The 16,939-nt window shown below is 35.6% G+C and overlaps 4 protein-coding genes across 6 annotated transcripts; 1 reads left to right on the top strand and 3 right to left on the bottom strand.

The window, feature by feature from the left end:
• Nucleotides 1–796: 796 nt before the first annotated feature.
• On the top strand, nucleotides 797–3,407 carry MKK2 (MAP kinase kinase 2). Its single transcript, XM_012992684.2, has 10 exons — nucleotides 797–938; nucleotides 1,017–1,137; nucleotides 1,254–1,338; nucleotides 1,613–1,747; nucleotides 1,856–2,080; nucleotides 2,186–2,368; nucleotides 2,479–2,699; nucleotides 2,799–2,844; nucleotides 2,930–3,024; nucleotides 3,201–3,407. The coding sequence occupies exons 2-9, from the start codon at nucleotides 1,067–1,069 to the stop codon at nucleotides 3,017–3,019; spliced, it is 1,056 nt and encodes a 351-aa protein (XP_012848138.1). The 5' UTR covers nucleotides 797–938; nucleotides 1,017–1,066; the 3' UTR covers nucleotides 3,020–3,024; nucleotides 3,201–3,407.
• Nucleotides 3,408–4,080: 673 nt separating this feature from the next.
• LOC105968072 (protein phosphatase 2C 50) lies at nucleotides 4,081–7,255 on the bottom strand. Of its 3 annotated transcripts, none has more exons than XM_012992681.2 (5): nucleotides 6,895–7,255; nucleotides 5,555–6,179; nucleotides 5,138–5,449; nucleotides 4,902–5,007; nucleotides 4,081–4,531 (listed from the first exon to the last, which is right to left on the bottom strand). In XM_012992681.2, exons 2-5 carry the CDS (start codon nucleotides 6,119–6,121, stop codon nucleotides 4,197–4,199), a joined length of 1,320 nt encoding a protein of 439 aa, XP_012848135.2. In that variant the 5' UTR covers nucleotides 6,122–6,179; nucleotides 6,895–7,255; the 3' UTR covers nucleotides 4,081–4,196. The 3 variants fall into 3 exon arrangements, with proteins under 3 accessions (XP_012848135.2, XP_012848134.2, XP_088682832.1); XM_012992680.2 differs by having other exon boundaries at nucleotides 6,348–6,905; XM_088826706.1 differs by having other exon boundaries at nucleotides 6,631–6,895.
• A 1,013-nt stretch (nucleotides 7,256–8,268) lies between these two features.
• LOC105967942 (uncharacterized) lies at nucleotides 8,269–13,272 on the bottom strand. The gene is made up of 13 exons (XM_088826682.1): nucleotides 12,940–13,272; nucleotides 12,288–12,462; nucleotides 12,104–12,187; nucleotides 11,783–12,024; nucleotides 11,432–11,675; nucleotides 11,256–11,335; nucleotides 10,887–10,971; nucleotides 10,632–10,763; nucleotides 10,419–10,532; nucleotides 9,190–9,234; nucleotides 8,942–9,011; nucleotides 8,722–8,772; nucleotides 8,269–8,624 (listed from the first exon to the last, which is right to left on the bottom strand). The coding sequence occupies exons 1-13, from the start codon at nucleotides 13,122–13,124 to the stop codon at nucleotides 8,530–8,532; spliced, it is 1,602 nt and encodes a 533-aa protein (XP_088682808.1). The 5' UTR covers nucleotides 13,125–13,272; the 3' UTR covers nucleotides 8,269–8,529.
• Nucleotides 13,273–13,891: 619 nt separating this feature from the next.
• Nucleotides 13,892–16,039, bottom strand: LOC105968162 (SH3/FCH domain protein). The gene is made up of 4 exons (XM_012992784.2): nucleotides 15,884–16,039; nucleotides 15,730–15,806; nucleotides 15,478–15,568; nucleotides 13,892–14,208 (listed from the first exon to the last, which is right to left on the bottom strand). The coding sequence occupies exons 1-4, from the start codon at nucleotides 15,913–15,915 to the stop codon at nucleotides 14,178–14,180; spliced, it is 231 nt and encodes a 76-aa protein (XP_012848238.1). The 5' UTR covers nucleotides 15,916–16,039; the 3' UTR covers nucleotides 13,892–14,177.
• Between the last annotated feature and the right edge of the window lie 900 nt (nucleotides 16,040–16,939).

Here is a 16,939-nt window from a genome sequence, read left to right as displayed (position 1 = left end):
TTCTGAGCTTACCAATATGTAAATTGCATACCAATAATTGTACAGCAGCAGGAGAAAAATACTTGGTGATAAAATTACATTATTGCAAAGGTTAGTTTGCAATTTTAGTTAATTTGTAATCTATAAATCTAACTATTTATTTATTTATTTATTAAATAAGTATAATTTCTTTAATCGATCTATATAAGTTTTACTGTCACAGTTAATTCTGTGCAACTTGTAGGCCGTAATCATTTGAGTTCTAAGATATTGCTAGGGACTCGGGTTGGTCACTCTTTAAATTTTAGGTCAAAGTCAAACAATTAATTGCTTTGGCCACATCAAAACAGCTAAACGTAATTTGTGAAAATTTAGAAATTAGGGGTAAATTACCAATTTACTCCACCCCTAAGATAGATAAAGTTAAATTATGGAAAAAACCCTCTTATATTTAGTTAATTATAACCACCCCACCTCAACTATGAATCTTCTTACACATTCATTTGGAATATTGTCTGGTTTGTACTTTTTTTATCCTATTCGAGCTCCACATTTTAAAACAAAATAATCATAAGATGCGTCTTTTGACTTGCAAATATCAGATTATAGTACATCAGAAACTACATGTATGCACAAAACTATATTTCTGCACAAAACGAGTATAAACTATAGAATATTCCACAAAACATAGAATATTATTTCGAAATTTAACACTATAAGAGTCGGAGTGTAAATAGATTCATACTTGAGAGATGTGGTGGTAACTTGTAATTAACCAAACGAGGGTTATTTTCGTAATTTATCAGTTGAAGTGAACGGTCTTGGTACCTTCCAAAGTCGTCTTCTTCTTTTCTTCATGGTCTTTTTTTCTCTCACTAATTAAATCATCCTCTCTCTCCTCTTTTCTCCATTAATAAAATAATTGTAAAATCAAGTGTAGGAACAGTGTGCGGGGATTGGTATTTTACCTAACCTGAAATTTCTGTGTTTTTTTTATTCGCATCTGACAATAAGAAACGTTGTTTCATCTTGCCCAGAAACCCAAGCAAAGGAAACAAACAGTACAGAATCCGAGAAGAAAGTGAAAATGAAGAAAGGTTCCTTAGCACCTAACCTCAAGCTCTCTCTCCCTCCACCCGACGACATCTCTAAATTCCTGTAATTCCTCTTTTTTTTTTTTTTTTTTTTTTTTTTTTCCTTTTTCCGCCGTTTATTTAAATTGTGATTTGGATCTTTAATTAATATTGTGTGTGTGTGTGTGTGTGTGTGTGCAGGACTGGTTCGGGTACATTTAAGGATGGTGATCTCTTGGTTAACAGGGATGGAGTTCGGATCGTCTCCCAAGCTGAAACCGAAGCTGTATGAGTTTTATTTATTAATTAATTAATTTACCTATTTTCGTGTGTCGATTTTTATGTGTTCGTGTGGGTTTTTCGATGCGATTTTATCACTGTTGAGCCTTTATGATTTTTATCTGTTTGCATTGTTGTTTCATGTTTGTGTGTTTGAGATGCAATTTTTGAAGTGTTGTTCTTAGTTTCGATTTCGACGATTCGGCAAACAAAACTGCGTTTATTAGGGCTTATTAAGTAGTTGCATTTTAATTTGATGATACGCTCGTTTCACCTTTCAGCCGGCGTTAATACAGCCATCGGATAACCAGTTGAGCTTAGCCGACTTCGATGCAGTTCAAGTTATCGGCAAAGGAAACGGAGGTATTGTCCGCTTGGTTCAACACAAATGGACCGGTCAATTCTTCGCTCTTAAGGTATTTCAGAAAAAACGACTTTTCGACTTTTACGGCAGAAGCTTTTTTAGCCAAACAGATTCTTATTGAACTTTTTACATTTATTATTTTCTCTCGACTTTGTCGTAGGTTATTCAAATGAACATAGAAGAATCCGCTCGTAAGAACATAGCCCAAGAGCTCAAAATTAACCAGTCTTCTCAATGCCCCTATGTAGTTGTTTGCTATCAATCTTTTTACGATAACGGTGCAATCTCGATAATACTCGAGTATATGGATGGTGGCTCTCTCGACGATTTCTTGAAGAAAGTCAATATAATTCCCGAACAATATCTCGCTGCAGTTTGTAAACAGGTGCTACATTATATATTCAAAATCTCGATTATGCCATTTATTAGGTACTCAAATATTTCGCAAGTAGTAATTATATTAAAAGTCTCGATTTATGCCGTTTATTAGGTACTCAAAGGGCTATGGTATCTTCATCACGAAAAACACATTATCCACAGAGACTTAAAGCCTTCGAATTTACTAATAAACCACAGAGGTGAAGTGAAAATCACCGACTTTGGCGTTAGTGCAATACTTGCCAGCACATCTGGTTTAGCTAATACATTTGTCGGCACATACAACTATATGTCTGTGAGTATTACACGTCTTATTATTATTACCCGTATTTTCGTGCTAATATCTTTGTCAGAATTAAACTAATTGTATTTTGTATATATTTTTCTTTTTTGTGCGTTTTTTAGCCAGAGAGAATACTTGGAGGTAACTATGGTTACAAGAGTGATATATGGAGCCTTGGTTTGGTTTTTCTCGAGTGCGCGACAGGTCAATTTCCTTACACCGCACCACAGCCAGAGGGGTGGGTTAATGTATACGAGCTGATGGAGGCCATTGTTGATCAACCTGCACCTCGTGCACCGTCCGATCAGTTCTCACCCGAGTTTTGTTCGTTTATTTCTGCTTGGTAATAAGATATATTCTTCTGTTGGTATTTTCTTATTTATCGATTAATTCGTCAGCAGTACATGACCTTGTGTAATTGGATTTCTTTTTCTTTTATCAGTGTGCAGAAGGATCCCAAAGATCGACCTTCAGCCAACGAACTTATGGTACTTTTTCGTACTTTAATATTTGAATTCAGTATAATAGATAACTCCGGGTAATTAATCTGATGTATTATTTATGAAAATTCAGGCGCACCCTTTCATCACAAAGTACGACAATTGTGAAGTCGATCTTGCGTTGTACTTCACCGGTTCGGGGCCTTCACTAGCCACACTTTAATCAAGGTTCAATATATTGACCATAGTCGAAAATTTATCGTTTTTATATTAACTAACCACATCCTACCTTAATCATGTCGTAAATTATCCTTGTGCATTTTCTTTCGTTATTCGAATATCCAAATATGTCGTATACATTACGATTGTGCTTATCTTAATTTTTTTTTTTCCTTAATTTGCAGGTACGAGAAATGTTCATACCGGTTTTCGTTCTTCGCTGCTGTCAATCGACGAGTCAGCCACTTATTTGCTTGTCTTTTTTTTTCTTTTTTGAATTTTGTCTGGGTTTAGAGAGTTGATTTCAGTGTGTGGTTTATGTTATATCCACTTAAATGTGTGGGTTAAAGACTTATCAATCTTTGCCTTTTCATGGTGCTTTGATTCTATTATTTTAGGCTTCGTTTAATTAGACAGATAAGTTATTAATTAATTAAATAATTACAATTTAAATAAAGGGTAAAATATGGATTACCCCATCAGGTAAGACCCAAATAACTTAGAAACCCCTTTGGTATTGGTAATTACAAATATCGCCCTAAAACTAACAATCCATTATAAATGTGCTAAAGGAATGAATGAATTGTCTAAATTACCCATATATTACGAGTATCAGGTAAGATAAAATGTTACATCTATCCTCCTGTGGGTATATCACATTTACCTTTGGGGGTAGATCTGAAAATTCACATTGAATATTCCACGGAATCTTCAAGATTCCGTTAGTCATTGCTTCATAATTTTTTTTTTTTTTTTTTTGGTAATGCAGGAACCCGCAGCCAACCATATAGGTGCACTGGGTAAACCTACACTCTCGTATAATAGCTTGCAAACCATACGAGAGATGTAAACCACACTAGGCTAACCATGTGTGACAAGCTCGACCTAGCGACCGTTAGTCATTGCTTCATAATTATCGATACCACATGAGTGTGTAAGTTATTTGGTCATACCTCAGGGGTTCCTCGTAATTTACCCATAAATAAATGTTGGATTAGCCGAAAAAATCTCATCATACTAATCGCATTACAGCCAAACGAATCCTTAAACGAAAAATCGAGCTAATTTCCGAACAACCAATTAAATAAATGTTTTAATATCCATAACACCAAATAACCCTACATGTTAAAACAAATATAAACCTGAATAAGAGCAGTTAACACTTAGTTTTTTTTTATTTTTCAGGTCTTGTTTTTGAACTTCCTTTGAGCTTTCAAATCTACAACTATGACAGAAATATTATCTATGCTTCCCCTTTGGAAAGCAAGCTTGGAGAGATAATCAGCCGCAGCTTGTGCGGCTGGATCGATATCCTTACCACGCACCTCCGATTGTGTGGGCCCATTCTTTTTGTGCCATAGTAGAATTCGTCTTCTTGCAAAATCACAAGCCTCTTCGTTTGTCATTACATCCCATAAGCCGTCGCTAGCTAGAATTAGACACTCGTCTTCTTTTGCTCGCGGAACCCACATTATTTCTGGATCCGCGATTACATACGGCCTCAAGTATCTATCGCCTGCATAAAAAAAAAAAATTACGATTATATTAATTGAATCGAAGCTTTTGCGCATGGAAAATAGAAGCTGCGTAATCTTTTGTATACTTAAGGCCTTGTTTGGCTACCGAGATAGGATTAGTCGAGATAGAATTATTCAATATCTTATGAGAATCAGATTGTGCAAGTGGAATATAATAGGGGAAGTCCAATACAGGATTCGGCAAAAATAGATTATCGATCCCAAGTTCACCGTTCTTTACTTTAATTTTTGACAAAAATATTAATTAAATCTTACTTAAAACAATTCTTCCCCAAATATAAACATTCTAACTAAGCAACACATTGCACATAATTACAAAATTTCGAGAGAAATCAAGATTTGACTTACCGATTGACCTCGACACAGCAAGAACACCCGAAACACGATACCCATCCCATTTAATCACCTTTCCACCCGCACCTTCTATCCTTGCACACTCATCTTCTCTATTCGGCTGCAAACAAGGGCGAAAAGGGTATTTTAGTCTCTACACCAATTACTGAAATCCGATTTCCTATGCTTCAGTAAAAAACGGTATAAATATTAAATACTCCATTTTTCGAGACGATAAAAAAAAATCTTGCCTTATGATCCACGGATAAGGGCACAGGCACTTTCCCCCTGTACAGTACTGCTCTTGAATCACCACAATTTGCAACAACGATATGAGTCGAAGAAACAACCGCAACAACAGCTGTGGACCCCACAGATTCGTGGGCGACAGGTGGATTTGGAGCAACGAACCCTCCAACTTCGTTGTCCAATCTACGAAAGCATTTTCGAAATATCTCTAACCACTGTTCCTTCAAGTTATGTTCTACACACAATTTTTCTTTAGCAATACTAATCTCCTCAGCTAAAGCAAGATGCAGACGCTCTTGGCAATAGTTAGCAACCTAATTAATTTACCGAAAGTTTGTATTGCCACATACATTAAATTCGACGAAAATAAGCTGAGAAAAAATTAAGAAGGAAAAAAAAACCCGTTTTTAAATGTCTACCTGGCAACCTCCATGTCCGTCATAAACTCCAAAAACATGGGCGGTTAATTCTTGATTGGAATTAAAAACAGGACCTTCACTCAACATCCGAGACGGGATTTTCAAGAATCGTGGTAAAGCTATGGCCGAATCTTCCATTTCCGATCTCCTTCCGCAAATAGAAGTCAACCCCCAGAGAGGTGGGAAATCTTGCTTGTTTATCTTCGTTTCCCTGGAAGCTTCTATAAGGGGGGTCGAAAATGTTCTTTTGGGTTGTTCTCTAACTGCAACAGCCTCACCATCCAAAGAAACGAGATCTTCAGCTATCTCGGAAGTGATAGCTGATATCCAAGACTCAGATTTTTTGTTGCTAAAGATTAGACTTGTTTCACTTTCTTTGGAGTCGTTAAAATTCGACTCTGTTTTTATTACAACAACTCCACTTTGTGGAAAACTAGGACTAGAGTTTCGATTCTCGAGGGTGAGGGGGAGTAAAGGGAGCTTAGTCATAGATGCAAACACGGATTCTTCGCTGATCAAATTTCCGAGCTTGAACGGTAGAGCAATTAGTGGAGAAATTTCATCCATTAAACAATCTCGGAAGTTAGATTTGCGAGTTTGTGCTACTCCCACATTGGGTTTCGGCCTAATAAACATACAGGTTTCGAATAAAATCAGAAAAAAGAGGATTAATTGCGCGTACAAGTATAATGCTAAAGAATCAAAATGACATAAGAGAATATGAATCCGAAAACCTCCACGAAAAAGGGGATCGGAATCGATATCTAATTAGAACCGAAGAAAATACCCATACATCATCACTAAGCATATCTTCTTCTTGATCTCGATTATTATATTCTTGCTTATCTAAACCTCTATCGAAAATTCTCAAGCATCACCTAATAGGGACAATGGGACATGTAATCACCTCACTAGATTTCATGTGGTTTTCGGTAACAAAAACCAAGAAAACACACACACGCACACACAAAATGGAGCAATAAAAAACCAATCTTGAATTCGAAAAAAAATGAAATTGCTTTTTCACAATTAAAATTAGAAACCCTAAAAATACAAACAACAAAACCTCAATATACCTCTCAACATAAAAAAGATCCTTCTTTTACTCTCCCACAGAAACCCAATTCCACAATTCAAAAATATATAGTGAAACATCTATCATTCTTGAAATAATAACATTACACATGGGAATATCTACACACACACACAAATATCCTTATAAAAAAGAAAAAGAAAAGGAGATTGCTTGAGCAGATAAGAATATGCTAAAAGAAAGAACAGTCCTGCATGAATGAATGAACAATCAGCTCAATTAAACAAAGCAAAGATAAGTTGCTTACCGTCTCGAAACAGCGATTGTTAGTGACAACTGTTTGCCTAAAAAGAAATAATAATGGTACTTCCTTCCTCCCCTTCTCTCTCTCTCTCTCTCTCTCTCTCTCTCTCTCTCTCTCTCTTTATTTTGAGACTCGTGGCGAAGCAAAACACCACTATGTGTCAGCCGAATGAACAATCAGACAGACACAAATATTTCTTTGCATATTGTTTTTTTGTCTTGTGGGGACCCATTCGGCAGACGTGTGTTCAACCACGTGTCACCAAACGGTACGTTGAGGTTCCCATTGGGGGTTTCCTTTCGGTGAACTACTCTAATGGGAGGGTGGATTTTTCTTTTTTCTTTTCTTTAATTTTTTAATTTTTGTTTTCAATTCTTGCTGAATATTTTATTACCTTTGAAAATCGAGGGAAGTTGAGCCAATGAGATAGTTACACGTTTGGGGGTTGTTGTTCATTTAGGGTGAGAATATATTCTTTTGAATTGTTGACACTAATTTAATTTATATTTCTTTCTTGAAATTGGTATGCTTTGTTAGTGATGACTCAGATTCATTAATATTCGAATTAATAGATTCAATTCAACTTGAGTTGAAATAACAATATTTTAATTTCATTGTTAGTTATATATACATAGAGTCAACAATCTTTAGAAATTTATTTATCTAGAACTTCGGAATTTCGTGTGATTTTTAAAGAAGATCGGTGTTCGGTTCAAAAGAAGTGCCTAAAAGATCTCGTGACAGATCATCCGTTGTCTGAACGGAAGTGCCTAAAAGATCTCGTGACAGATCATCCGCTGTCTGAAACGTTATTATTTTTAGGATAAATTACGGCCACCCCTGAGATATATGGCCACATTGCGAAAAAAACCATATTGTTTGAGTAATTACAATCACCCCTTCCTTTTAAATATTTTCACATAAAATTTATGTAACTCGGTTATTTACCGAACCATATCGTCTATTCAGTTCAGTAGACGGTATGAAATGTTGGCTTACCGAAATTTCGTTCGGTTTATCGAATTAACATCCCTAAATTTATCTCTGGAGGGGTATTTTCGTAAGATAATACATAATTGAGGGGTTATTGTAATTAACCATACAGGATGGGCTTTTCGTAATTTTGCCTTATTTTAAAAAAGTCCATATATTTATACGCAACAATCTTTTGATCATTTTCCCATCTCTAGTGGGTTAATTTTCTAATTTTGTTATTATTTAATTTCTTCTTGGTTTCTCATGTTTAGGTTAATTCAAGCAATAATAATTGAAACATTGAACCAAGACTACATTTTGTTGACAGGCAAAAGAAGTTTGTTTAATCAAAGCAACAAAGATTAAACAAAGATCCAACAAAGTAAATCACACATGGCATTGTTTGCCCATAACAAGATATTAGGTTTGCCAATAAATCTCAACTACCTTTCGGTTCATTCATTTCTTGAATCCGCCAACTTCGTTAACTACTCATGAGATTAAATAAATAAATAAATAATCTCCCACAGTAAATTAAGCTAACAATCTGCAACTAAAAGCATTTATCTATAATTAAACAAACACCTTCCTATATATATATATACAGTACAAAGAGGAGGCTGAAATTTGAACTGATTTTCGGATTTTCGGATTTTCGGATGTTTAATGAGCGAGTGTATCTGCTGATCCTGTTCGTTGAAGAACTTCCTCTTCATCGGTAGTGAGCGTTGCTGTTGCATAATCGACTACAGAGTCACCTGGAAATTAAATATTTTAGTACTAATAATCCACAAAAAAATATTGTATGCATGTATATATGGAATGTATGTATTTTAAGTGAAGGATAAAACTAACTCCGTGTAGAATCAGTTGACAGCCGCTCGGGCGACGAGCTCTTTTTATTGTCTGCACGAGAGTCGAACATTTTTATGTCAGAAAGCAAAATCCAACAAGCAATTCGCTTTCCATATATTCTGTTTTATTTATTTACTTGACAGTTACTATTACTGATTTATTTTCATCTAATTTCATATAATTACCAAGAAAAATAAAAGCAGCTTACTGAAATACTTACTCCGTTTTTTTACAGCCTCGAAGTTTCTGTACGTGTAGCCAACAAAGCTCAAATCTTTAGGATTGCGCAGCTGCCATTCAGTAAGAGAAACAAGAACAACAAGTAAGTAATCGAGATGGTTCGAAATTGCACTTTTTCAATAACAAGTGGAATGCTCTTATTTGCATTACTCTCCGACGTAAATTCGTTCATTTCGATACTAGTGTCGTTTACATGTAAAATGTGCAAAATTATGAATAATAACAGACCTTTCTCCAGACCCCCGAACTGGATTTTGCCGGCGGTGGATCAACCTGTTATTTAGCCACGTAAAACACATCAGATAATATTCCATATACAAACTAAAATGCTGATCAGTAATGAATATTAACACCATGTAAAGAAATGAAGCCTCCATATATAGAGAATAATGCTATGGACAGAAGTAACGCATATATCGTTTGTACTCGTTTATATGAATACCCAAACATTGATCATTTGACTCGTTTATTACTATAAAACAATCATCGGATATAAAACAAATATGCCACGTCGCAGTTATATTCATCTCCTCATAATCAAAATTGATCCTCTACAACTTATTTTTTCCTGATAATGGTGGTATATATCCGTTATAGGGTTCAACGATCATTAAAATTAAATCACCGAGTATTCTAATATAACCTCATAAGTACATTCCACACACAAGTGGTCACGGGTTCGACTATGGGTAGGGCAAAGATATAGTACATTATGCATACAAGCGTTCACGGGTGCCACCGTGGATACGGAAAATGTACAAGCTTAAAGAAATTGCTGCCCGTTTATTTAAATTTTCTAATTTCCGTGTATTATATATTTACTTACCGTGTCAATTGTCAATTCTTGGTCATTAATATTCACGCCGACTCGCACTAATACGGTCCAACGGGAATCTATTAAACTAAATTGGTTATTAAGATTCACTTCCGTTTGCATTTACGGAAGAATTTTGGAAGTTCTTTCTTCATTACTTAAGAGAAACACACATGGTTGTCCATAGAGGTAACAACCAGTTTGATGCATAATTTCAGAACTCAATCAATGGTTCTATTCAGTTTTTTTTTTTTTTTTATATCATTTCCATCTAAAAACTAAGGCCATGCTTGATTGGCTTGATCGACTTTGATTTCGTTTACTAATCAATACCAATTTTTTATTCGGTAGTGCTTGATAATGGATTAACCCAAGAGAGCATGGCCAAATTTCGAAAATAAGTCGATACCCCTCTAATTGGTAACATTAGTTATTATGCATGGACACATTTCGAAAAATAGAAAATAGTTACGACTTCTAATACATGCTATCAAACATAAACATATATAGAAAATCACTTGTAATACATGAATACATAATCCAGTACAACCATATCCTATGTAATCACTAACAACTTAAGCTTTTAGATGAAGTGGTCATTCAACACACGTCATAAATTCGAAAAATATAATCGAAAGTCTACCTCGTCATATATCATAAAATTCTGAGTATCGAGATCCCCACAAACGGCCGGTTTATAGGCTGCTTCCATCTCATAAAGTATGTCCCAATTAATATCTTTGAACCATGGATGCGCCTGATAAAGAAATCATTTAATCGAAGGAATAAGTTTATTTCATTCTATAGAATCATGGTAAAAAATAGAAAAAAAAAAAAAAAAAAAAAAAAAAAGAACCTTTATTTCGTCTGCTCCATGAGAACCTAGCCTATTTTCAGCATCACAGAGCAACCTACATATCAGGTCCTTTGCTTCGGGGGTTAACCTTGCTTCAGGTGGAAACTGTAGGTGATTTCTCCAGTGTACAATCTGGCATATATCATACAGTTGATCGCTCGTATGAGAAAAAACACAAACTCCTACGGTATAAGTAGTAAGTAATAAAACACGTATGCGTTGCTATTTAAAGACATTGATAGATATATAGTACACCTTTTTGCATGTTGTTATTGTATCGTCGGAGTAGAATGGGGCATAGCCAACAAGCATTTCATATATGATGGCACCTAGTGACCACCTGCAAACGAAGCATTCATAAAATCAAAAAGTTGACAATAAATATCGTCGTATTTTTGAGTTTTGTATGTGACAATAATTTTTTAAGGCTTATTATTATCATCATCTCATCAGTGAGTAGGATGATGATAAGTTACACAGCTTTAGTATGCAACTTAGTTAATTAAAAAAAAACAGAAAAAAAAAAACCAGCACGTGGACTCCAACATTACAGTCCTTGAGAGCAAGAAACACAGATTCAAATGATTAAAACTAACAATATATCCAGTGCTAAGACGCGCTAACCAGTCACACTCGATGCCATAGCCTTTCTTCAGTAGTACTTCTGGAGCAATGTAATCAGGCGTGCCGACAGTTGAAAATGCCTGTAGTGACAACACATAACAAAATGCCAGCTTAGTAAATAGATGTTAATATATATTTGCTTTGCGTGTACTACCAAAAAAATATATCATTTTTACCTGTGTTCTCCTGTTCATTTGCCAACGCTGTCTTTGTTCAAGAGGGTTTTTCCAATGGCTTCCATCTCCCTTATCAGGTAAAACTCCATCTGCATCAACCGATTTCGTTAAGTCATTTTCTGCCAGTGGCTCCTTCCCATTAAGGGGCGATAAACTCGAGCAGTCAAGTGGCTTGCATAGGCCGAAATCAGAAAGCTTCATGTGCCCGTTTCTATCCAACAGAAGATTGTCCGGTTTTATATCCCTGCAAAAAAAAATGAAAAAAAAACAATTTACTACCTTCCATGTTTATTCAAACGTGTGCGCGCACGCGCGCGTGTGTGTTATATATAATATATTGGATCAACTGGCCTGTGGATGTAGTTATGCTTGTGGATAGATTCAATAGCTAGAACAGTTTGTGCGATATAAAATCTAGCAACAGTTTCGGTTAAGGTGTCCTCTCTCATGAGCAAAGTCATGACATCACCACCGGGGAGGTACTCCATTACCAGATATAAATACTCTGCGTCTTGGAACGAACAGTGAAGTTTGACAATGTAGTCACTCCCAACTTCAGCCAGCAGATTTCTTTCAGCTTTTACATGTTCAACCTACAACATGATAGATATAAATTAAAGTGTATCTATCTATCTATCTATCTTATCTATCTACACATCAACTGGATCTGACCTGTCCTCTGCTGAGCATTTCCGACTTCTTCAACTTCTTCATCGCGTATATATCGCCGTTTTTTTTCTCTCTACAAAGTCTAACCTGTTACATGGTAACATTCAAGAAAAACAACCAAATATTAGCACATAACTCAAAACACGAGTCCATTAGGCGTATTTAAAGAAATGAAAAGGAGTCAAACCTCTCCGAAGGCTCCTCTGCCGATAATGGTTAAGAGTTCGAAATCATCAACAGAAATCTTGTGCCTCTTGAGTCGCATATACTCCGTCTCTTTGCGCTCCAAATCCTTTATAATATCCATCTGCTCTTCCTCTGGTACACCTGAATTAGCCAGTGTCCTTTCTAGCGATTCTCGCCTGCGATTTTTCCACCAAGAATATTAGATTGTTTAACCTTCATTTATCTAAGCTGTCAAAAATCAGCACTCTATATTTCACTAGGGCAACCAACTCCAACCAGCACATATACACATTAACATATACATACACAGACACAGACACAAATACATATACATATATACAAAATGGGGTATTGCACTCTAAAAATTATTTCTTAAAAATCCAAATTCAATTTAAAAACCTCAAAAAGGGGGGAAAATAGAAAATAAACAACCATGGCTGGTTTAATTAATTAAAAAGGCAAAAAAGTTGCCGACAAACACACGGCCAAAAAAAACACACACAAAATCACTGTATGTATACGTGTATCTATCTATATAGAGTAATTTAGAGGGTTTCCGAAACGGGAAATCGGAAATTGGAAGAGGCGTAAATGAATGATGACATGCATGCATGATGTACATATATAAACATATGTATATATAAATGGATGACCTTTCTCTGCGTTTCTGCATGTCTTTCATGTGGCTTTTGTAATGGTTCTCGATGTAATTTTTGGCTGCAGCAACTCGCTCAAGGGTTAAGCTCGACCCCAATTTCCCATCCTCCAGCGCCGCCGCCACCTTCTCCTCCTGCCCGGCCGCCTCCTTCACCACCGCCGACACCTTCTCCTCCGCCATGTATTAATTAATGTGTGGGCGGGCGGTGTGGCTGTATGTATGTATGTATTTATGTATCGGTTTAGTGCGTGTTTGTGCGTGAAAAAGTTTGGGAAGATTTTGGGGAGGGGGGAATGGAGATTGCTACAGAGGAAACACGCAATAATCTGTTGGGTTTGGCTTTTGTGTGTCATGTTAATCTATTAGGGGCAAAAAAGGAATTACACAGTCTGTACTTGCCACGTGGCCGTAAGCTGGGACCCACTGGCTTTGAAATCCCATTGAAAAAGTCGTGAGCGTATGCTTGTTTTCATCCATGGTTGGTTTGGTCTTGAGTGTGCTCTTCATTTTTTATTGAATTTTCAGTTTTTTTTATTAGTTATTATTTAAAAATGGAAACAAAATTAATTTATTTAATCTACTGTAAAATAATAATATTATTAATCTGAAAATGGGATTAGAAAAAATATTGACTAGATGGATAACAAGAATTAGATCACATATTAAATTAGGGATGTAATTAATTGGCCAGCTTTTCAATCTTGACAATCACTTTCAGATTTCAATGGAAAAAATTGCATAAATCTGTGTGATTTAATCACAAGCCCGCGCGTGAGTTTATAAACAACTAGGAATGGGTGCAAGACCGAACTCGAGCTTCCATCGAGCCGACTCATCATACAGTGAATCTACTCAATTCAATTGAACTATCATACCCCGCATCAAACACCAGATCACAATAACAAAATCACCACCGAGAAACGTTCAAGATATACGGGCAGTAGAAAGAATGTGTGCGCCCGTCTTATTTTCATTCGGACAAGTTCAATACATGTTTCGGCACAATGAACACTTATCCTAAAAAATTACAGGTCTGAGGAGACAAATATATGATGTCTGATATATGTCCTGCTTCAAGAGGATCAAATCCACTGTCAGCTGAAAAACCAATAAATAATTCAGTCAAAAAATTAAACGATAAATGCTCTGCATATGTATGCTGAAAACCCGTTCTTTCGTAAGCCATCCACCGCGAAGTTGAATGATTCCAAACTCGTGACCACCAAATATATTTCACTTGCTCTCAGCATCGTAAATATCGCTTCTAAACATTTTCATAAGGAAGAACAAAGTAAAGCAGACATATTAATTTCATACTGTTATCGAATATTCAGACTGGTATTTAAATTCTCGAGGTTTACTGTTGAAACCTCAAATTGAAGTTGTGCAAGGTTTTTCACCAGCAAAACTATGCAAAGGAAAGGAAATCCAGTTTCTTGAAGATATGATCAAAGCATGTACTCGAAACGACCTAGATGCAAGTACTTATCCCTTAAAACGCTAATAATAACTGTTCCCAGGCAATAATTGGTACGGTTTCTTTATGAAGCAATGTGCGGGAGACACTATTAGGCCAATAATTTATTCATTTAAGACAGGTGAGAAACACACATGATGTCTAAACAAGTGGAAAAGACTGATTTCGTGCACATGACTAACAACACTGATGATAATTTAGCAAAGAATTGACACAAAACAAAATACAGGAGGAAAATTTGTGCTGATATTGGACGGAGGTCGTTGGAAGGAATTATTGGACTAAAAAAGAAAGGCAAAGGCATTTCAATTCGGAATCAAGACGAAAGAAAAAGAAACAATTAAATCTTAATCAGAAAGACGTCATTTTGCTGCATTTCTAGAAGAAAATTGAAGCAAAAAATTGTTGTGGGGTAAAGAAAAAAACAAGGTAAACCCTTAGGGAAAAAACCATGAAACGGACAATTGAATTTTGATTCTTATGATCAGACAAGAGAGCTTCAGTTGATGCAACGGTCTACACGTACATGAACAAAGAATGAAAGAAATGACCACGAATGCACATAACTCCACAGCTTCTTTCTTTCTACGTCATCTATTTCCAGTTAAATCCGATTTTTTTTTCTCAAAAACTAATTTTAAGACCAATAGCAGCAAAGGAAGCAAAAGTTATCAGGAGTATATTTTTCTCTAGGTTGGTGGTTAATTCAAACTGTCTTCACATTGATCATCGACTATATGACTCGAGTAGAGTTGATATTAAATATAAAAATGATTCAGTAAATTCTAAACGGAAGGAATTGGAAATTTTCTACGTTTAATAGCCTTGTGAGTACGATATGCATAACTATGTAATATGCATCATACAAATATAGACGCCGAAATTCGAGATTTTTAACTCCCTACGGTACGATATGCATTACTATCTATCCAGTTGCTACAGATTGAATCAATCATGCCGACACATATAAATTGATTTGCAATGTACATTACCTATTCTAGATCAAGTAATTAAAACACACACACACACACACACACATGGAAGAGAAAAGGATACACCAAGTACATTCCATGAGCAAAAGCTCCAGCCAAAACTGCGGTAAATAATCGATCCCTCAAAACCGGTCGATGCCGGAGCGTAAGCCTAACTGTCGGAAAAATGCAACTATCAACATAATAATACATAAACGAACACAATTAAGATGAAATTGAAGCGACCAGAACATGATAATTTACATCGTTAAATACTTCATTACTGATTCTTCGAATTACGAAATTATACGAGAAAAAAAAACTAAAAATAACTCACTGAGAGGGAGGACAGGAGCATAGATTAGAGGAACCAGGAATTTGATCGGAGCACTTTTTTTCCTCCTGATGAACTCTCTTCGGGAAAAAAATTTAATAAAATTGGGAGTCAATTCAATGACGGTAGAAGAGATTTAGAGAGAGAAATCACTTACTGATTCGACGGATCGAGGGGCGGCGGGGCCATTGAAATCGCCGATTAAAGGTCGTTTACGGCGGTGCAAGGGGGAGATGAGACCAGGAAAACTACGGAGGATTTTGAGCCGATTCTGCTTGTTGGGGACGAGGAATCTTAAATGGGTTTAATAAAAGAAGGTTAAATTACAACGACCTCCCTAAAGTAAAGTGTAATTACGAAAGCCCCCTTGTGTTTCAGAAATTACATCCACCCCTACAGTTTGTAAATTTCTTAAAGGTTTTAATATAAGAAACCTACAAACTGCAAGGAGTGGATGTAATTATAGAAAAATAAAGTGTTTTTTCGTTAATAGACCTTACGTTAGATTAGGGAGATGGTTGCATATTTCTTACATTTCTTTATTTGTATTGAGATGTCTCCAGACACGATTATTTATATTAAGCCCCTTGTGATTTTCAGAGTTTTGTGAATTGACCTTATATTTCTTTATTTGTATTGAGATGTCTCAAGACACCTTTATGTATATTAAGCCCCTTATAATTTTCAGGTTTGTGAATTGACCCACAAATATTCTTTTTTGGCCTTTAACGTTGTTGTTTCTGTTGCAAATATACTAAATCTGGTAAAGAACTATTATGTTTCAATTTTCAAACAGGGGCATTATGATTATGTGATTAGTAAGTAGGGACTTTTGTAATTACTCGTTGCGTGGCAATGATGTAAATACTTGATGAAGTGACGATTTTATAATCATTGTTGAGTGGCAATTCTGTAATTATTTGGTCGGTGGCAGTTTTTTAATTTTCTTTAGAGTGGTATTTTTATAATTATTTAGTAAGTTCCAGTTATGTAATTAAAGTTAAATGGCAGTCTTATAATTATAATTTATATTTTATTGAGTGCCAGTTCTGTAAACGATGCTCGGTGACAGCTTCGTAATTACTTGGTGAGTTGTAATTATGTAATTATTTGTTGAGTCGCAGTTTGTGACTACTTGTTGAGCGTCAGTTCTGTAATTACGATGTCGAGTTGAAAAGAGTTTTTTTAAAATAAAAATGGCAATTACCAAATA

The sequence above is a fragment of the Erythranthe guttata genome, chromosome 12 (assembly GCF_056151865.1).
Source record: "Erythranthe guttata isolate IM_541 chromosome 12, IM_541, whole genome shotgun sequence".
NCBI lineage: Eukaryota > Viridiplantae > Streptophyta > Magnoliopsida > Lamiales > Phrymaceae > Erythranthe > Erythranthe guttata.
The sequence above is the reverse complement of the archived record's forward strand: the minus strand, read 5'-3'. Positions and strand labels throughout refer to the sequence as shown.